This window comes from Trichoderma breve, chromosome 3, assembly GCF_028502605.1.
Source record: "Trichoderma breve strain T069 chromosome 3, whole genome shotgun sequence".
NCBI classification, from domain to species: domain Eukaryota; kingdom Fungi; phylum Ascomycota; class Sordariomycetes; order Hypocreales; family Hypocreaceae; genus Trichoderma; species Trichoderma breve.
This window is the reverse complement of record NC_079234.1, coordinates 5,883,961-5,905,528: the sequence shown is the minus strand read 5'-3', so window position 1 is coordinate 5,905,528 and position 21,568 is coordinate 5,883,961. Positions and strand designations below refer to the sequence as shown.

General features: G+C 51.7%; 4 protein-coding genes across 4 annotated transcripts; 1 reads left to right on the top strand and 3 right to left on the bottom strand.

Annotated features, from left to right (window-relative positions):
• Nucleotides 1–3,455: 3,455 nt before the first annotated feature.
• On the bottom strand, nt 3,456–5,512 carry T069G_06182 (uncharacterized protein; the record flags this gene model as incomplete). Its single annotated transcript, XM_056173392.1, has 5 exons — nt 3,456–3,592; nt 3,635–4,037; nt 4,107–4,536; nt 4,594–5,141; nt 5,285–5,512. The coding sequence occupies 5 exons, from the start codon at nt 5,510–5,512 to the stop codon at nt 3,456–3,458; spliced, it is 1,746 nt and encodes a 581-aa protein (XP_056030250.1).
• A 2,356-nt stretch (nt 5,513–7,868) lies between these two features.
• T069G_06181 (RING-variant domain-containing protein) lies at nt 7,869–13,013 on the bottom strand (the record flags this gene model as incomplete). The annotated part of the gene is made up of 2 exons (XM_056173391.1): nt 7,869–9,571; nt 9,647–13,013. The coding sequence occupies 2 exons, from the start codon at nt 13,011–13,013 to the stop codon at nt 7,869–7,871; spliced, it is 5,070 nt and encodes a 1,689-aa protein (XP_056030249.1).
• Nucleotides 13,014–15,774: 2,761 nt separating this feature from the next.
• T069G_06180 (uncharacterized protein) lies at nt 15,775–19,645 on the top strand (the record flags this gene model as incomplete). Its single annotated transcript, XM_056173390.1, has 3 exons — nt 15,775–15,914; nt 16,071–16,781; nt 16,852–19,645. The coding sequence occupies 3 exons, from the start codon at nt 15,775–15,777 to the stop codon at nt 19,643–19,645; spliced, it is 3,645 nt and encodes a 1,214-aa protein (XP_056030248.1).
• A 587-nt stretch (nt 19,646–20,232) lies between these two features.
• Nucleotides 20,233–21,424, bottom strand: T069G_06179 (uncharacterized protein; the record flags this gene model as incomplete). The annotated part of the gene is made up of 2 exons (XM_056173389.1): nt 20,233–20,259; nt 20,438–21,424. 2 exons carry the CDS (start codon nt 21,422–21,424, stop codon nt 20,233–20,235), a joined length of 1,014 nt encoding a protein of 337 aa, XP_056030247.1.
• Nucleotides 21,425–21,568: the final 144 nt, after the last annotated feature.

Below are 21,568 nucleotides of genomic sequence, written 5' to 3'. Positions count from 1 at the left end.
CCAGGGCCGGACGTGGACACGAGCTATTAAAGAGAAGCCCATTTGGCATTGCCCGAACCGGATAGACGTGACGGGGGCAGCAGGCTGACGGACGGAAGCGCAGACTGCACATCTTACAACTTCTTGTTCCCATGATGACCGGCGTTGCAACCCTGGCTTACAGTGCATTGGGAGGATGACGGCGCTGCGTAACGCGCCGAGGGTGGGAAGGATGATGAGAGGGATCTAGGGTCGGATCTAGGATCTGGGAGGAGTGCGAAGGAACGGGATGGAACTTGATGATAGTCGAGGCTGTGATTATTACTCCGTCAGTTCTACTGTATACCAGCCAGTCATCATCATTACCATCATCATTGTACATATTGTATATCCGTGTAATCAGATGCAGCTGTATCCGACTGTCACTTTACAGCTTACATGCCGCCCACCTACATCAAATGTCACCTAAGCAAGGTTTGTATCGGATGCATCTGAATGCAGCCCGTGTTACCACAACCGAACTAGAAACGAAAACCTACTGTCCCTACCCAAGCATCGCATCCTTACTAGCATCACCTTCTACAATCAAAAGGCGTCGCTCATCGCAAGCAACGGACCCCGTGCCGGCCGAGCTCATTTCACCTTGCTTACTCCATAGAAACATGGAAGTTAAGCTCTCTCATCTCTCATCTTTCATCTCCCTCGGCCCCCGCGGACCGCAAGATTATCAACGGCACGGAACAAGCAAGCAAGGGCAAGTAACTCACTCCATGACGACGATAAGCCCAGCCCCCCTCAACCCAAGACAAGGCTAAACAAACAAGCATCAGATTCTCCGTAGAGAGAAACAAGAAGAAGATACATAGAAGCCCCCATCCTCGCTGCAACAAGATTAAGCATTCAAATCTACAGCCCCACCGCCCAAAACCCGAGATTCGGTCTTAGCCTCCCGCTGCTAAACCAAGGACGCACTCGTGCCCAAAAACGGCCATCGGCGAATAAGCAGCGTGGATAAACCATTACCAAGGACCTTGATGCTTGCGGCAATACTGCATCATCGAGATAGGTACACTGTAATACAGTACAGCAAATCACGAAATATTATGCCGGATAGAGTCAGTTCCGATTCGATTTTACGCGTACAGCAAGCAGGGCAGCCCATCCCATCTTCCATCCCGCATCCCCATCAATCCATCTAGTGTAACTAATCCCATACTCCATAACATCGCAACAAACAAGATAACGTACAGTCCAATCTTCCGCTCACCCATCACCAAAACAAAAAATCTCAAAAGAAGCCAACAAAAAACCAACCTAGCAGCAAGTTACTTTAGCAAACCACACATCTACCATACTATGTCCAAGTACCACACCCCAAGCTTCTCCCCATCATTCTTTTTTTTTTCTGGGTCCCCTTCAATTGTTGAGTGTCCACCCAACCACTTTACCTACCTTAGCCCAAATGGATGGATCTCCATCTTCTCTTCCATTTTTTTTCTCGTCCGAAAATGCTCCGTACCGCTCGGGGGAACGGCTGCGCCAAACCGTCTCACCTCAAATCTCAACCGACGACTTTTGTACCTTTTTCATTCCCTGTGTATTATTCGTTGCATTTTAACAAATGCTCCTTGAAAGAAAGAAATATCCAGACAATATTCCATATTCTCCCAAAGATAAATACAACGTATATAATACCCCAGCGCTCCCTCAGCACTCCCACCTCATCCATATAAAATCCCCGTAAAACAAAAACATTCAACCGCCGACAAACAAGAAACAAGAAAAAAACACCCGAACCCGAAAACAAAATGTCAAAGAAAATCCCAAGAAAAGATCCAAAAAAACTCACGACACGCCCCCCAACAATTCACACAAACTCCAAAAACGGGGACACACACACACTACACGCCCCCTCCATTCCAGCCAATCACGTCCCACACAATTCACCGGAATGGCCCATCATCCTCCCTCCGGACTCGCGGCCTCCGTCGCTCCCGCTTCTTTTCCCAGCATTCCCTCTAATCGTCGTCGTTATTTTCTTTTGGCCGTCACCTCTTACTGCACTCCGTATAACACTCCATAACTGTACTATGCCTAATAAAACCGCTAGCCCATAATGCCAACTTCATTGTTCCTGTTCTGCCTATCTCAGGTCCGGAGAAAAGTAACCTTGAGGCCTTGCCTAAACGAGTCTGAGGGGGGTGAACGTTTCGTGTCTACTATACTCCGTCTTATTCTTTTCTCCAAGGTTCTTTTCGGCTATGAGCGGTGGATTAATAGTACCTAAGGTTACGTACAGACATGCACCTAGCCCAGGAACTTCATGTAGGTATGAGCCATTACTACTACTAGGTACTACTGCAGTGTGCTCAATTTCATGTACTGTACGAATACTGTGCTCCCCCTTGGGCTCCCAACATGATACATGATACGTGACAACCAGATCGAGATCTCATATTCCCTCTCCAGTACAACATCCCTTTCAACCTTTTCTACTTCTACTACACCTCCAGCTACATTCATACATACATATACATAAGCACTGCTGCCGTCCCTTTCCAGCTACCTACCTATTCCGTCCTCGTAAATTCCGCGCACTTCTCCCTCAGACTCAAGACGGAATCCGAACTCTCGGGCTCTGTCACGCCCCATCCCGGGCCGAGCCTCTTTCGGCAATCCGATCCCATCTCATTCTGCTTATCCAAACTCCGAGCCGGTGACATAACCATCTCTCCATCTCTCCCTGTGCTCTCACTTTTTCCTCTTTGCTCTTTGCACATTCAACCAGACAAAAACGAAGAGGTAAAACAATGTATCAATTTTTTTTTCCTAGGCTACGTATCTCTGATATCTAGTTACTAATTCTAGCTATCCTCCCTCCCTCCGCACTCACCTCACTGTCTGTCCCTCCTCTCATCATCCATCCCTCATATTCAACCCCCCCTTCCAATACCATCTCTCCTCGCAAATAAAAAAAGGCAAAAAAAAAAGACAAATGAAAAGCAATCTATAGAAATTTATGTTTAGTCTTTGTCGAGCTCAGCCCGTACCATCTCTTCATAACTTCCATGTGTGCGTGTAGTGTAGTACCAAGAACAAGAACCTCCCCCTGCATCAAGATCCGGGGTAAAGGGTCGAGGTATAATAAGCAAAAAATAAAAGATAAAAAAGAAAATCGAATAAAGCGGGAGGCAAAGGCAATAAAACCAACCGTGCGTTGTAGCATGAAGAAAAACATGCCCGTAATCAAATCATCATCAACACCTCGTTCGCCTCTGTGATGCCAAAAAATGTCACAGCGACCAAAATGCACCCGTTCCCAAAATACAGACAAAAACAATTGAACGCAAGGCGAGAACTGGAGTTTGGGGAAAGTGAAAAAAACCAAAAACTAAAAGGAAAGAATAATTATACTAAAGAGAGTAAGGTCTCAGAAACAGGTTGCTGTGCAAATCTCGACACGAGAGCTCATCTCATCAATAAGTCTCTCCCAAGTCGCCCAGTTTCCTGAACCCAGTTGTGCTGACGCGGCCCGATCGAAGAGGGACGCCGCCGGTGTTGGTACTGCCACTGCTAAGGCTGATTCTCCTGGCACCGCTCTGCCGTCTCAAGCCTGGCCCTGGGATCCCGCTGCCCGGCGCGGGAATGGCACTACCTGGTGTCGGTATGCCGCTGAGGCCGCCGATGCCGCCGATGCTTGTCCCCAAATCATATCGGGTGGAAAAGGTACCGCGCCTACTAGGCGTGCGGTACGGGGGCTCATGCTCAGGTTCCTCTCCGAGTAGATTTACACCACTGACACTACCAGAGTGCCCGCGGCCAAAGGAGGATGCCGGCCGGCCAATTGGGGTTCGAGTCCCCGCCGAAAAGGAGCTCCGCGACATCGGCCGCGTTGGTAATGGTATTTCGTTGCGAGACGGCGGCCTGGCGTATGATGATGCTCCACTTGACCGCGATACTGGCCGGCTGATCTCCGAGTCTGTTGTCCGGCCATTGGACTGAGTGCCAAAGTTGATCCTACTAACACCAGACGCGCTAAGCCTGGGAGTGTGGCTGGTCTTGGACGACGAAGTATAGCTACTGGTGGGCGTCAGGCTTAGATCGTCCCCAGTGAAAGATGAGGATGCCGTTGACTGAGTGGTGGCGCGCTTGCGTGAGCGAACCGCCGTAGATGTCGGCGCGGTGGGAGTCAAACTAGGCATCGCAGGTCGAGAAGCCGGGCGAGGCGGAGTGCGGCTACCGGTGCTGCTACCGCCAGGGGCGGGGAGCTTGGACCGTACCGAGTGCACTCTGGCCTCGAGTCTCTGCATCTGGGCCGTGAGCAGGCGGATGTGCGACAATGAGTTTGACGCGGGTATCTTGTAGTTGCTGTTGCGTGATACGGTTGATCGATGGGTGGGCGTCCGAAGAGGAGCACCACCGCTGTTGCTGTTGCTGTTGTTGCCGCTGATGCCGCTGATGCCGCTGATGGACGGGCGGCCACCAGTGACAACCCGGTTGCCCGTCGAAGAGGAGGCACCTCCACGGGCTCGAGAGCTGGCATCCACCGACGGCAATCTAGTCCGGCGAAGGGTGGCAGGGGCCGGAGTCCGGATCCGTGAGGGCGCTCTCGACATGTGCGCCGAGGCATCCGACATTGGCGGTGATGGTGGATCCAGCAGCTCGGTAGTCGGCTCTCCCAGAGACTTGGTGATCTCTGGGGGCGTGGTGATGAGAGGCGAGCTCGCGGCCGAGTCGACAGACGCATCCACGGCCTTGTCAAAGGTGGGGGACTCGAGGATCGAAATGTCGGAGGAGATGGTCGAGTGGCGAGATTCGTATTTCTTGACCTTGTCCTGCATGAGCTCAGCTTCAATCTTGAGCTCTGAGAGCTCCTCTCGCAAGCGCTGTGACTCGATGCGAAGCGCCTCACGCTCCTGCTCGCCCATTTTGATCTCTTCTTCCATCAGGACACCCCGCTCAACAGCCTGGTTGAACTTGGACTCCATGTCCTCGAGAGATGAGGTGGTGTTTCGCGCTTGGCGTTCGAAATCATCATTGGCAACCTCAGAGTCTCTCAGTCTCAGGGTCAATGTGCGGTTTGCCTCTCGAAGATTTGTAATTTCCTTTTCTAGCGAAGCTTGCGCAGTGGTGGTTTCTGCTTTGGATTCTTTGTATTTTCTCTGCACAAGTTAAAAAGAGAAAAGAAAATTAGCCGCCGTAACCGAAATATCAAAAGCGTCGCAAGCGTAATTTGAAAGGGGGGGTTCTTCAAATCGCCTCCAAGTCGATTGAGGGTTTTAAAAAATGAGCGCATCCAACTTACCTTCCACTCTTCTACTTCAAAGCGCAGTGCGTCGGCCTTCTCTTTCAGGATTCTCTCCTGCTTCTCTGCTCGTTCAATATCCTTCTCCAGTTCCTGCTCCAATTCCCGACTGGACTCTCGGAACTCGGCCAGCTCAGACTCCAAAAGCTCGTACTGCGCCTTGTACCAAGACAAGGCATCCTCGGCACCGGCAGCCTCGCTAGGAGGCGATGAAGGCGGTTCGGCCATGGTGGATCAAAGCTCGAAGCTATGTGTGGGCTGGGTGTCGTCGTCCCTTCTCTTGTTCTTTTTCCTCTCTCGGTGAGTCGGGCGGTGTGGGCATGGAATGTTGTGCGACGTAAGATGGTAACAAAAAAAAGGAAAAAATGACAATGAATGAATCGTTATGATGCGGCTTGATTTCGCTAAAATGTCAAAGCACCGCAGATAATCGGGCGCAAGTCGTGAGTAATATTTGTTGAGACAAAAAAAAGAAACACTGGCAAGTGGTGATTTATCGTGGATCGTTAAGGAGTGTAACCGTCGGAGAGCCGGCGAGCTAAACAAGCTCGAAGCTAGAGCAAAACAGCAAAAAGAGAGACTGAGAGAGAGTCGCTTGGAGATGATGAACGAGTTGGAGTCGCAAGATTGCAGAGATTCGGATCGGGTCGGCGATGATGAGGCCTGTAAACGCACCCGTTTGTCGCTCGACTTGCCTTCACCGGGGTTTTCGTCAGCTTTGGGCCGTTTCAGCCGCCGCCAGAGGCCGCTAGAAGGTTGCGCTCACCGAAACTGATGAAGCCGACGCCGGACTTCAATCTACACACGCAAATGGAGGCGCTTCTGATGCGCTCCCGGGAGAGTCAAGGCGCAAAAACACCCACAAGAGCGAGAACCAGAACCAGGAGCCGCGGCAACGAGTCAAATTTCGCGAGGCGCGGCGTCGCTGTTTCTGGCCGCCAGGGGATCGATCCCGGGTCGCCGAGCCGAAGAGCGGAATCCGGCAGCGCAAAGCAGAGTTTTCGAGTGTAAGAAGGCAGATATGCTGGCCGTATCGTGAGAGACGCTCAGAGTTAGTTCGAAGCCCGCGATAGCCTGCAGTTTGCAGTTGGCGGTTGCAAGTTGCATGTTTTGGCCCGTGACGCTGGATGCGACACTCTCCTTGGGGCTGCATCAGATTTGGGCGACCGGCAGGCGGCGCTATGCTTCTTGCGGCCTAGGCGCAGGTGGCCGCCATGGGCAACAGCGGGCTCCAGGTCTTCCAGGTCTCCAGCTTGGCCAAATTGCAGCGGCTCGGGCGCTGCACTTGCGCTGCAGTTGCTGCCAGTTACAGCGGGCTCGATCCCCTGTGGGTCACGTGGTGCACCGCCGTCGACCACTAAGAACCGCTGCAAGACACCAAGCTCGACAATGAACGAGCACTCAAACTCGTACTTGGTACCGGTACCTGTATGTACGAGTTACTCCGTTATTTCGGGGTGCATTTTGCATACATGTACCTAGTAATAACAGCTTTCGAGCCACTCAGCAACAGCCTCACCTCCAAAAGGTGGACTCTGCCAACGCATCCATGCATGCGCACGAGACTTGACAGCCGACACTCGCGCCTCTGATTGGAGAGTCTCGCCTTTTGACTGGAGAGTCATGAAAACTCGTGCCTCTGATTGGAGAACGAACTCGCGCCCCAAAAGGCTCACAGCAGCCCGGCGAATGCAGGTAATTATTTCGCATGTAAGGAATGATGCTCGACTGCATGAGCCGAACATGTAACGAGTACTTTGTAACTGTCAGATCCGTGTCGCGGGGAAACTTGATTCGTCGGAATGTAAATAAGATGAGATTGGATGGTGCTTTTCAGGTGACAACAAACCCCATGACGGGTTGTTGCTACCCAAGGTGCTGCCACTGCCACACTGTTCGTATGATTCCCTTTTTTGTTTTTGGTGAACAGGTGTTTGCAGGAGCAGTTTCATTCATTATCCAGACATTTTGGTTCTGGAACATACTGCTTTGTTTGTTTCCCTGCTTCTTCCCTCTACGCTCCCGGGTAGTTTCGCTTTGCGTCTTACACCGAAGGTGAATTAACAAATATTACTGTATAGAAAAGGATAGCAGTAGTAGGAGACAACTGGGAGAAACAAATATGTAAAAGGTGGTTTCTTTTTATTTTGCTATAGCGCTTGGACTAAAACTTGCTAAGGTCCTTGGTGGCCAAGTCAGGTTGCTGCATGTTGGCCCATCCCAAAATGAAACTCCTCATATTGCATGATATTACCCAGCTGAGTCTTTTTAACAGCAAACTACACACACCCATACAATAGCAAAGACACCACATTTCTTAATGCTTCTCGAAAATGAAAAGAGGGAAATAATGAGTTGATTCCTTGTATCGCTTGGTTGACAATTACTTACCTACATACATATAATGCTGTTGAAACCTAACCTAGCCTCGGGCTAGTATAGCAAATATCCCTGAGCCGTGCCCAATCCTCTAAGCTACCATCCATGCCAAGTGCCCTCCATGTCATAAATCTTTATATATGCAGTCATTACAGCCCAATCCTCCTAGTCATTCAATGCTTGCTGTATCTCCCCCCACCTTCAGTTACCGCTGGGTCCTGCTAGATCTCTTTGTCCCAGATGCCCTGGACCCAAAGTTGTGCAGGCGTTCACCAATCAAATACGCCTCATCCCTAACGCCCGCCGTCCACCGGTTCGTCACCTTGACAAGACCGACCGCGTGCTTGGCGAGTATGGCGGCAAACGCTGCCGCAGGATAAGACTGTCTGTAGAGCACCGTCAGCCTTACTGCCTCGGCGGCATCCTCGACCACAGCGCCTCCGCCGAGGCCACCGTGCTTGATAACGAATCCCGCCATCATGGGTGGCCCGAAAATAGCCACAGTAGATGCCATCAGGCCTGGGATAACAAAAGCTCGCGTCAGAAGGCGCACGTCGGGACGCAGCCACCCGCGGCGCATGATGGAACGAACTGCGGTAGCGGCGCGGCTATCCGGGAACAGCGAAGTAATCAATCGACTTCCCAACTTGAGATAGAGCAGTCCCAGAACCCACGACTGAATGACACGCACCGTGTGGCGATCCACTGCCTGGTCCTTTAGAGTCGAAATCGCCGCAGGAGGATACATGTACGTGTGCAGTGGGATGGTGACATATAGCTCCATCAGCAGCGAGGTAAGCAGTGGGAACACAATCAAAAGCGCAAAGTAAACGTAAAAAAGCTTAGCCAGGCGGAGGCCAATCATGGCTCCTCGTCCCACAGCCTTGCCCTCAAACAAGTCGCGGCGTGCCTGCTCAGTCCACTTCTGAACCGTCTCCTTAATGACGTGGTAGTGGAATATCGAATAGGCAACTGAGCCGAGCAAGAACACGCCAATGCTGAAGGCGTAGATGTCGTTCGTTCGGATGTAGTGTGGTATCAGCTCCTTGAAAATTCGTCTGCCAAAAACCAGGGGGATAATGGTGAAGCCCACACCGGTGACCGAGGCGAAAAGCCAGATGAAGAGAATGAATAAAAAGACTCTTGCGCGGAAGTTGGGAGGCACGTAGACCATAAGGTACTGGTCTGAAGCATAGAGATCGTCGTCCGACCGGCCATCTCGGCGGTGGTTGCGCTCGCTCACTGTCAGAAAAATCTTCTGCCCCTTGGGAATCTTGATACGATCCGATGCGGGGGCCCGGACAAATCGACCATCCTTGACAAGCTGCTGGGAATCGACGAGCTGAGCCTTTCTGCGGCGGAGGTCTCTCCTTTGTTCGGAGTTCATGGTCGTGTTTGGCTTCAAATCGCCACCCTCAAAGGTATCTCGCCAAGTCTTAGGTACAATTTCGTTCCCCTCACCGAGCTCGAGCAGGAAACCCGTCTGAGGGAGCCTGCCAGCCGTAGTTCCAGGACGAAGCTGCAAAACTCCTTCCTCGTCAATTCTTCTCTCCCCAAACAGGAAATATGTCAGCCTGAGAGCTCGTGCACATCTGCGGAACCACCAAGTGTACATGGTGTGGAGCGCGTCGCTGGGCTTGAAGAATTTGACGGCAAGGGGCATGAGGAAGTTGTAAAAGAGCAAATCGACTGGAAATTCCAATACTGGCTCGTTGGAAGAGTAGTGAATGGGGAGCACGCCTGGCATGGCAAATGACAGGCCCCACACAACACCACCGAGACACACAATCACGAGAGCTCCGTACACGAAAGCAGAGAAGAGAATCTTCCTCAGTTGAGTTGTGAGATTTCTCTCCAGTACATCTCGGACGGGGTGAAACTCGGGGTCGTCAGGATCTCGGATGAAGTCTGTAAAGAAACCAAATGTTAGTCAAGGACTTATTGTGAGAACAAAAAAGACCATCTTGAGAGATGACAACTTACACAAAACGCCTGGTCGCATTATCTTCCGGCACATGGAAACGAAGAGGGCAAAGTGAAACATGTAGCCGGTGCCTACGAACCAGTGCACAAATACCGACGTCATCGGATACTTGCAAGTGAAGACGATCCGGCTCGTCAGCGTGGTGCCCTCGAAAAGTGGCAGCAGGGCGGCGTCGAGAAGCAGACCGCAGTAAAGAGGAAAGACGAGCATTTCGATGCTTATGATGAGTATCACTTTGATGATGCCGCTGGCCTGCTGGAGAAAGTCGATGACACCGGCCTCCCATGCATGCATCGTCGTGCCCCTCGAGAACGGGCTTCCCTTTTTCAGATACAACGCACCAATCAGAAACACGGTGGTGTAGCCGGCGAGAATTGCCCAAAATCTGTCCAAGCTTGACCAATGTGCCAACTGCGGATCGACTGCAGGCCACTCTTCGGCCAAGCTCAGATCAATCACCCACGAACTGGGCTTCATAAGCTGGGATGAAAGCTTGACAAGCGTCTCGGAGGTGGAACCAACCACCGTCGTTGTCGTTGACAGGATCTTGTCGAAACCCATATCGCGGGCCATACTCAGGCTATCCTTGAGGTTATAGAACACAGCCAAGATGTTTGACTTGACGGTGTTGAGTGCGTCGTGGCTCACTGCCGAAAAGTTGTGAATTTCCGTTGTCGTCATGGGGAAAAAGTCTATGAAGAGGCACGTAGATAATCTGGTAGCAGCGCCTGTCCATAAGCCCCAAGACATTTTCCTAGCCGAAACGACATGGGCTTTAGCGGAGGCGCCCACGACGGTTACGAGCATCTCGACAATGTTCAGCGCGCCCCAAGAGCCAAGTCCAGCGACCAGGAAAGTGGCATCCTGTAGCAACTTGGAGAGCTCGAAGAGCAAGCGAACAACTCGCATGGGGCTTGCAAGGAGCCAGACCGAGACACGTCCAATGTTGTAGGGGAGGAAAATGCAAGCAAAGATGGTGACAGACACAAGCACGGCGCAGAATATGGCGTTTTGGAAAAGCCCTGCAATAGGGCCACGCATGCCAATGAGTTCCATGACTCCCTCGAAATCTTCCAAGTCGTCGATTGCCTCGGGATCGAATCCAGCAGCGTTGCCGTCGGCGGGAACCCCATCACCATCCTCGGCGTTAGCCCCCGCCCAGAGGTCGTCATTTTCAGCCGCTTGCTCAGCAACAGCTCGTATAGCAGCAGCTCTCTCGGCGGCGATGGCTGCTTGTTCAACGGCAGCGTCAGCAACAGGGCCGGCTTCTGCAGCATCCTGCTCATTCAAATTGCCCCACATGAAGTCGGCAACTCTGTCGACGAGGCCACCGGCTGGGACATCACCACCGTTGGCAGCGGCTTCCCCGGCCGCACCGTTTATGTGAGGCGGTTGAGCTTCGAATTCAGCATCCAAGTGGTGGGCGTCTCTATCTTCTGGATCCGGATGGCGCTGATACACTTCTCTATGTACAGGGTAGCGTTGGTAGACTTCTCTGACGGGTTGGTGTTGGTGGATATCCCTCTCCGGAAGGCGCCGATAGTTTTCTCTGTTGAGATGGCTGTCGTCATTATGGGTTGGCTGCATATCGCCAAGATCCTGTCCGGGCTGCTCTTGGATGACGGGAAGGATTTGAGATACTTCATCGTGGTCGTCATCTGTAGGAAGTGCATCAAAGGACCATGAGTTGTTGGCCAGCGGATTAACGAATCGTTGCTCTTGGAAGCCGTCAGACATTGAACGAGGTCTGGTGGCAATATCATATAGATCATCCTCCAAGTCAGCAGCCGGGCCCGACATATCGACGTCTTCAGGTTCCGGAGACCAAGCCGGTTCTTTTCCTTTCCATGTGGATGGAGATGGGAGGGTGTCATGATCCGAACCAAGATCTTGCTCGTGCTGTTCCTCTTCCTCCGCGACAGGCTCACTTGTAGCCTCGCTTGCGGCGTGACGGTTAGCATTGTCCATAGTCGATCGCCTAGTAACCTCGACCCAGTATTTGAGCTTCTCTTGGAGCCCTTCCTCCTCGATGATTCGTAATATGTCTTGGAGATCTCCATTTGCGCGGCGGTAAATTCGCAGATAGTCTTCGACAGTGGCTCGTTCTTCCGCAGCATCCCCATCATCAGCACCTTCACGTGCCTGGGAATTCAGTTGGTCGTTCTGTAACGACGTGTTGGTACTGGAAGTGGGGTACGGTTCATGGTCTAGCAGGGAATGATTCGAGGAATCCGGAGTCAATGGCTGCTCGTCAGCAGCCGCGAGCGGGTCCGCTGGGATCAATCGCCAGTCTTGGGCACCCGCCTGATCGCTGTCCTCCAGGGTTTCCTCGTCCGAATCGGTGGGTTCTGGGTTTGCCGGCAAGTGTTCTGGCTGAACAATCTCTGGTACAGCAATCGGGAAGTCATTTTCCGGTGCGGCAAAGGCGGCTCTCATATTGATTTCTGGCTGTTGTTGAACCACATAGTCTCTAACAAGTATGATGAGAATGAAGGAGATTATTACCAGAACGGTAATGACCTGCCCTTCCAACACAGATACAATGGCACGGTTCAAGCTGGCACTTCTCGTTAGGTTGCCAATGAATGCGACATTGCCGAGGAGGGTCGTAGTAACGAATGATTGACTAGCGTTGCCTGGTGCTGCAGATGCATTGGACATCTGTCCAAGCTCAGCATCTGAGGCCAGCAAGGGAGAGGTGAATGAGCCGAGTAAGAATCGCACCAAGTAATCGGAAACTTCCTTGCCCTGGAGCTGCCCGACTACAGCTTCGACCTCAGCCGCTGACGTGGTGGTGGCAGCAAGTAGAGGGCTGGCGGGACAGGTGCCAATAGCCAGAATAGACGAAGGAATATTAGACATGGTGTTGTTGGTCTCGTTGATGCGCGACATGATGGAACCAGCACCCGGGCCCTCGTCACTGACCCAGAACATGAAGGACCAGACGGCCCTCATGAAGTAGGGAAGCCAAAAGACCCAGACGCTTATGGCCACGGCTGCCCGCAGCCAGACCAAAAAGTTGCGGAACAGGTACTTGGCCATGTGCTCGACGAAGATGTGCACGGGCAGCGACTGCGGCATGTCTGGTGCGTAGAGCTTTGTGAATCGGAACGGCGTCTTGCACAGCTCGCAGTACTTTTTCTGGGAGTGCGAGAGCCACTCCATCAAGCAGTCCTGGTGAACATACTTGATGCTGCCGCTGCACTTGCACGGGTAGAAGAGCGGCTCGGCCTGCGTGCCCTCTCCACGACATATTCGGCATATCGAAGGGGCCGTGTCGGTGGCGCCGAGGCCATCGTCGTGCCGGGTCGTATCTCGAAGTTGGGCGGCGGGCCCGACGTCTGAGGCGTCCCAGGCGTCGTCCATGGTTGGGAAACGAGATGAGAGACGAGACGATAGAAAAACAAGAAGAAATGCCCGCGGCGGGGGAGCTATCGAAGAAGAGAAGTCGGGGGAATCATGAGTCGAGACAAGGCGGCCGTCGTTGTTGGGACACAGGTAAAGAAAGGCTGAGGAAGGTCGTGAAAAGTCTCCGCCCCTCTATCTTGTACAGGAACACCGAGATAAGGATAAGCCTGGGGAGATCCGGGCTCAATGTAGTATTGAAAAGCTCAGTGTTGGCCAGCAATGTCTAAGCGGAGGGGAAATGCCTGGATGGCGGAGTTGATGTATCGAAGAAAATGGATGGAGATGAAGTGGTTGAGCGGACTCCGGAGAAATGCGTCTGTGCGCAGGCGAGATGAAGGAACCCGTGGATTGTTGAGACTCTGCGACCGACGGGTACTAATCGATAACATGGTGGTGGCGGGAAGCCGCACGGTTACACTAGTACCTCTGAAGTAGAGTGCTCGGAGCTGGAGTCCGACATTTGTTAGAGATGGAGGTATCCGCCATATTAGTCAACATTGAAGACAATGAAATGCGTGTACTCCTACATTGTTGGGATGAGGTAAGACGGGTGATTCAGCACAAAGGATTGGCTCTTATATGGCAAAGTGATGTAGTAGACGCAGATACGTAGGATCTAGTAGATATTGGTCTACGGAAGAAATGGGTTGCCAGAGTAGTAAATAGAGGAAATACCTAGTAGAGGTGCACTTCTTAGACAGCAGAGTGGATGAGTTTGCTACGAGTACCTATATGGAGTGAATACAGAGAAATTGAGTCGATGTGTCGTACAATAGGTAGCACCTAGCTGAAATGATACTGATCAGCCCATCTGCGAGGCCAAACACTAACCATCGTGTTAGTATGTGGCTCTTATCACGACACACATTAACGGGTGTCTGGTATTGCAAAGCGACATGTGAAAGCACTTGATCCGTCCAGAGGAAAAAATGTTGGGTTAATGGTTATTACAAAGTGCCCACTGGTAACGAATGCCAGCAGCCAGTATTACTAACTTACATGCAATGTTATCGCACCAATAGCTTGCAGCCGTTACGGAGCTGAAGAAACAAGGTTTCACATGGTGGTGCCATATTGCCACCTTGGGGCCCAATATCGTCATATCGTCATCTTCGAGTTCTGCAGCTCCACAGGCATGAAGCTGAATTACACGAGGCGGGCAATTGCTTTGACAAAAAGTCAGACCTTGTAATATATCGGTGTTGGGCAATAGTTTCTCCCTCCAATAACGTCCATTTGAATATGTGATTGAATTGCGACCAGTCTTAAGAAGTCAGAGTGAGCGTCTGATTCGAGCTACCCGGAAGCATCTCTTTGAAAGATGTCGGCTCTGTACATAATACACGCCCAGCGAGATGAAACTCTTGCTGATTTGCCTTGTCTTCCACTTCTTCTCTCCCATTTTCTTTTACTTGAAGTCAAAGAACCGTAGCACACAGCTGAGTTACCTGAGGCTGGCCTAGACCTGTTCCCCACCCATCATCTCATGGGTGGATGATATCGCACATGAGTTGGAGTTGCTCCTCTGTTGGCCATCACCATCACCTCCCTCGTTATGCAGCTTGATATTAAACGTGATGAACCTACGTGATGAATCTAACTTTTCCTACTCATCTGTCCATTTGCACTCTAGATATTTTATCGATCTGTGTCTATTTATATCTACTATATCCACTACCATCCACTCCGTCTAGCTACATCTACTACCATCCACTCCGTCTAGCTACATCTACTACCATCTACTATGTCTAGCTGCATCTACTATCATCTATACTATACGTAATGCCACCCGTAATCATCTCTAGCAGTCTCGTCCATCCTGCCCAATCCACGGACCGCGTATCACGGCCTTGGTTGGCCACACCCATCCGTGATTGATGATGGCGGATCTACACCCTAGTGGCCACTGGGCGGTCCAATCGCCGTCTTGTTTCATGTCTCTGGGCCATGCGAGGCTGCTGGATCGCTGATGTCGACGGCAACCAAAAACAAGCTTCTTGCCAGCGCCATGACGTGTCCCATTGAACGAAGACGATAGACGATCGGTCTGTTGTTTGCGCATCTTGTTTGTCCAGATTCGTTTGATGTTGGTGTAATTCACGTCAATTCCATAAAAGGCCGCCCGTAGCTTGTAAAATTCAACCGCCCTTCCGTGCACTGCATTTGCACGGCACAGCAATTCCGTGGAGTCCACCTCGTGCTTATGGATTATGTTCTCAATAACATCAAATTGAATTACCAAAACTCCCTGACACACGGACTAGAATCCCCTGAAGCAAAGGCCCCGAACGTGTTTCGAGTGCTGAAACTTGCCGTGATCCGCCCCCATCCTACACGCTCCCTGCTACAAGAAAGAGATTCCCCTTCAGCTCTAGGGGTGGGCCATCGAAACGAAACCGTGCCCCGCGGTATCAATGAGGTACCTCCACAAGGACATCTGGGGCCACGATACCCTGCCGCTACTTTACGGGGCGCCCCCATCCACAGAAATGCTACCTGCCAGGCTACATCACCAGTCCACTAGAAATATGGTAGGTACCTCCGCTAGCTCGTCACGCTGTCTTTTATTCTAAGCTGGCTTCTTTTTTCTCTTTCTTGGTTCCCAATTTTCGTTTCTACTTCTCTCTACTTCAACTTTCACCATCTTCTTCTTCGCTCTTGTCCGTCTCGACTAAACCATTCGCCATAGTACGACTTTGACAGAGCCTATTCTTTTCTCATGGCCGAGTCCAGCGGCTTGAAGCCGGGCAACGGCTCGCATGTGAATGGCAAAATGAACGGCCAGACACCAGGCAAGAAGCTTGCTGCTCCTCGACCACGACGCGGCTTCGTGGGCTGGGTAGGAGGGACTGTCGCTAGGTAAGTTGTAACTTCTCGAAATTTCCATCCTTGACGACCCCAATTGCTGCTTTTTTCGACGTTGCGATGCGGCGCCTCGTCGCCTGTGGCTTGCTGCAGCTCGGCTTGTCATGCGCGGGGGAACCAACATGTGCTGATTGACGATTGAATACACAGACTTGCGACCTGGGCCTTTATCCTCACGCTTCTCTTCCGCTGTCCTTCCACCCTTGAGGAATGCGATCAAGACTCTCCCTTCATCTGCAAACCGTACTTCCAAGCCAAAGCCGCCGTCGCCCCATACACGCTACCATACTACGATCAATACATTGCGCCATATGCGGACTTTGCGTGGCCATACTACCAAGCCGTCGACTCCAGCGTCCTCACACCAGCGCACACCTATGCCGTCCAATACGGTGGACCATGGGTCGAAAAGGGCCAGGAACAAGTCTGGGCTCAATGGGAGAAGCATGGCCAGCCTCAGGTAGCTCAGCTGCGTGCTCTGTCCCAGAAGCAGTATGAGGAAACAATTGCTCCATACATGGAGCGCGCAGGCGAGGTTTTCGGACCCTACTACGAAATCGGCCATACCAATTCCCTCCGGTTGTACTACCAGGTCTTGCTGCCAAGCTACGAACTGGTGCAACCCTATGCGCACCAAGGCTACAACGCTGCCTCGAGTTTCACCACTGGCACGGCCCTGCCTGCTGCTCAGTGGGTTTGGGGAAAGACAAATGCCTTCCTCAACAAGGCCGTGTGGCCACAGGTTCGAATGGTCTATGTTGAGAATGTAGAGCCTCAGCTCGTTCGCATTGGTGAGCGCTTGGAAAGGTACAAGAACCGAGCAAAGACTAGAGTGCTTCCTGAAGTGACGTCGTCTTCTACGTAAGTGAATCTCCATTTCCCTAATCAGCACCCTTCCAGCCTCTCTTCGTGTTGTCTAATAAGAGCTTAGGAGACGAAAAACTACCACTGAGCCACCACGATACTCGTCCTTTAGCAAGCCGGCCCCACAGGGCACACAATCTGCAAGCACAACAGCTTCCGAATCTGTTGCCCCCCCTCCGAGCTCAAGCGTAGAGGAGCAGCCGGTGACAGAATCATACTGGAACCCTGTGCAGGCCCCTCCTGCTGCGGAAAATGAAACGGAGAAGAGAAGGATTGCCCGCGAGATGGTGGCGCAGGACCTTGAGATGTGGCAGAATAAATTTGCTGCCCAGGCCGAAGAGGGCGCTGCCGATATGGAGGACCGGATCGATGAGATTGCGAACCGCATGGTTGTCGATGAGATTGTTTCCAAGGGCAAGCCCCTTGTCAAGAAGCTTGAGGCACTAGTCCAGTCGGAGACTGATGGTCTCAAGGCAAAGATTTCTAGTATTGTTGCAGAAAATGCCGTCAACCCGCTCGACGATGCGCAAGAACAAATCGTTGCCGCTGTCCGAGCTGCTGGCATAGCCATCAAGACAGCCTCACAAGGAATCAGGTCTTGGCGGGAAGAGTATGACGATGATTTGCAATACATGGTTCTCAAAGCCGCCGACGTACACTTCCAGATACTTGATGAGACTACGAATCTCGCACTTCAGCAACTCGGAATGAAATGGGCCTGGACCGATGGAGTTACATATAGAGATTGGGCAAAGTACCACGAGCTCAAGCAGACACTGGGGGATTGGACCGAAGAGCTGAAACATCTCATTGTCACTCACCCCACGCTGCTTCAAGCACAGGATGCTGCAGCTCTGGTCGAGGATGACGGAATGACCATTGCCTCCAGCGCTGCCAAGGAGCTTGCTCGTCTTAAGCAAGTTGCTCAGTGGAAGATTCTCGCGAATGATGCTACTGACAACTTTGATTCTGAGGCGATGGAGAAGGCAGCAGACGCTGCACAGAACCCAGTCGTGCCTGAGGATGAAACCACTCTGGAGAGTCACGAGCAGGGAGATGATGGGACAGCTGGAGAATCTTCAGCAGAAACCGCTGATGAAACCGATGGTGAGGAGACGCCTTTGCCGGCTGCCGATAACACTGTCTTGGAAGCTGTCTTGGATGCTATCGCAGAAGAGGTAACACCAGGAACAACTGACGAGGCCACATCGCCATTGGAGTCTGGTTCCGCGGATGAGGTCATTGATGACGCCGCTGTGGACGAGAAATTGTCGGACGAGGAGCTTCCCGTTGTGGACGACGCCAGCTCGAATGTCTTTGAACATGTTGTGGAGCATGCTGACCTCAACGAAAAAGCCCAGGAGCCCCTTACTAGCCAGACCGACGAGGCTCCGGAAACCCTAGATGACAAGGTTGTAGAGCCCGAGGTCGAGGTTAAAGCGGCCGAAATTCCTGTCTCCCATGACCATGAAGAATCTAGCACGGCTGTTTTGGAGGCGCCTTCCACAATCCCTAGCGCTGCGACTACCGAAACCGTACTGGAATCCGAGCCTGAAGAAAATGCCGACGCCGTGTTGGAATCCGAGGACGATATCCTGGATGAGGACGAGATCTCATGGCAACAAGATCAAAAGATTCTGGACAACGATTCCGCTTCCGTCAAGGCAACTTTCCTCGGCGCGGCCGCTCAGGTAGTCTCTGGCTGGCAACCCATCTTGGACGACGAGGACGATGAAACTGACGATAATTTCCTATCTAGCGCGACTAAAGCTGCCGAGGCAGCTTATGCCAGCGCAATTTCTCTAGCATCTGACCAGTATTCGAGTGCATCGTCTATTATTTCCGCCCAGGTCCATGGCACCCCGACCCCGGCCGTCCAAAACCAACTTCTTTCTTCCGTATCGGCCGCTTACGACCAGGCAGTTGCTGCAGCGAGCTCAAGATTCAAGGATGTCGTAGATGCCGCATCGGCTGGCGTTTATGGCACACCAACAGCTACTCAGGCAACCTCGACACAGGCACACTGGAGCAAGGTGGAATCGATTGCGGCGGAGCGCCTGAACGAAGGCAAACTGTGGGCGGAGCTTCAGTACCAGAGTGCCTTGATTGCTCTGGGATTAGCCACTGCAACCCCTACTTCAACATCTGCGACTGAGAAATATTACGAACAGGCCAAGTACAACTACTATGCTGGACTCGGGATGGCGCACGATCGCTACAACAACTTCATTTCTGCTGCCTCTTCGGCATGGTCCTCTTTAACAGCCACACCAACCCCCACACCCATGGCTTTCACCGACTCTGCAATGTCAATGGCTTCTGCTGCAGGAAAGGCTGCTGAATCTGCCTACTCCAAGGCGACTGAGAATGTTGCTTCTGCGGTCGAAGCTGTTGACGAATCTATATCTTCTTTGCACGACGCTGCGACTGAGCAGATTTACAACGCTGGATTAGCTATTGGCGAGACTTTTGGAACTGTGATTAGCCAACTAAGCATTGACATCTATGGTCAGCCAACCCCGGCGGCCATTGGATGGTACGAGGGATGGGTATCGGATGCGCAGGCCGTCGTGGCGAGTGCCACCTCTGCCGTTGGCAAAGCCACTGAAACTGCATCTGCTGGTGCCGCAAAGGAATACGAGTCTGTGAGCGAGCTGGTGTCGGAGCTGATTGTTGGTCGGGAGGCGCCTTTCACGGAGAGTGTATTATCAAGACTTCAAGCGGCGTATGCATCGGCAACACAGAACGTGGCCAGCCTGGCGAGCGAAGCCAGTGCGGCGGCTGGATCAGTTGGCGAAAAGGTGGGAACCATTGCGAGCAAGGCAACCGACGCTGCGAAGCATGGAAAAGATGAGTTGTAAGATGTCATTGCGAAGTGGGCGGAGCAGTGCTTAGACGATACCCTCTATTGTTTCTTTCTTTGTTCTTTCCTTTCCTTTTCTTGTCAAAGATGAATTTGGATGGGTTTCTTTCTTCTTTTTTTTTTGTTCTATATGTATTTTCCCTTAGCATCACCGGCCGACAAGATGCCGACTTTTCCTTTGTTTTGGGTGGCAGCAAACAAACAAAAATTGCGGTTCGTGTTTCCTAATTGTGATTTTGGGAGAGAGAGAGAGGAGGAGAGGAGCTGGGTGGACTGTATACCTACCAGTTTCGAGCATTGTACGCTATATCTAGATGTATTCTCATAGCACAATTGAATTAGGATAGTGATTATTTGCATTCATTGTTTGTGATGTGATTGTCAAGTGTACTAACCCTAAAATATGCTGTTTATAGTCTAAAGAGATGTCCATTAGACATCTAACATTGTGTCCAATGGTCAATTAACCAAAGGTTGGTTGATACATCTACAGGCCTGCCACCACGTCCCATAAAGACGCCCTAGATAAGAGCCCTCCTCTCAGGTGTAGATATTGCAGAACAGCCGTATAATTGTCAAACACATTTACGTCCAGGTAAAGCGAACGTACGTCTAGATCACAGCCAGCAACACGGTCTGCCACCTCCCGCCAGCGCGCAATTGCTTGTTTATCAAGTCGTCCACCCCAGGTGTTGAGTAATTCTATGTATCGTCGCCTGTCGCGTGACCTACAGTATGTAAATATGCACGACGTGATGTGTGTCCCACTGTTCCATAGTTCCATGCATACAAGTTTCGGCATCTGGAGTGCCGCTGCCGCCGCAACTTGGATCAGCTCGTTGTAGTGTGCCGGGACAAGGAGCTCTGAGCAAAGGTTTAAATGCCTTAGTTTGCTCCACGACATGCTGGGCAGCAGCATTCCTGTGTTCTGGCTCGGGAAAAACGCGTAGAAGAAGTCTTTGGCGTCGATGTTGAATATGGCTGCTAGATTCTCCAAGTTCTGGCTTGCTTTCGCGACGCTTTGGCCCAAGGCTGAATAGGCTTCTCTTTTCCCACTGGTATGCATGGCAGGGTTGAAGTTCTCAAACATGGACACTGAATGTAAAGCCTTATGGTGCTGTATAACGTCAAGAAATAAACGAGTGTGCTGTTCGTCTCGTATCTGCCGTCCAGCGATCTTGTCGGTATCGATTCCTCGCCACGGCTCATACGAAAGGTGCTCTAGGCGAGGTAAACTTTTCATCATCGGTTCCAAAGCCTTTGGCACAGAGAAATGACGGTAAAACTGTCGACGAATGAGCAGCCATGTGACTACCTTGACCTCGGGCAGGGTTCCTAGCTTGCGGGCCACCGATGTACGCAAGTCGAAGCCTAGCCCTTTGGGTTGTCCAAAGACTCTGAGTTTAGCACCGTCGGGGGGGTTGTCGATTTGTCTGCCTTGCCTCCAGCCGTGAGTGGCCTTGCCTCTTGTTCTAGGTTTCGAGTATTTCGGGGGCATGTTCGCTCTGCGATGGATTCGGCTCTTGAGCTCCTGGCAATAGTGAAGGGCATCACTTGGAGAATGGACACTAATCTCCAATCCAACCTCGCCGTGCTGTTCCCATTGAGATAGGATAGAAAACAGCTCCCAAACTGCTGTTGTGAACAGACGTTGGTTAGCTCGGACTTCCTTGGGTGATTCTCCTTTTTTGCACTTTTTGCAGTCATACTCTGGGAGTTGTATGCGCAGACAGATGAATGTCACAGACATCCGGCGATTGCTGTCATCTTGCATCATCTTGCCGAATTCCGCAAGGTCTGACTGATGCAAGGTGAGGTGCCGAAAAGTCCATCGTTCAAGAATACCTGCCATTCTCGAGAAACAGTAGCGAAGGCGCATTTTTGACGTCTCAGCTCTTGAGCGTTCCTTTCTTTTGAGTAG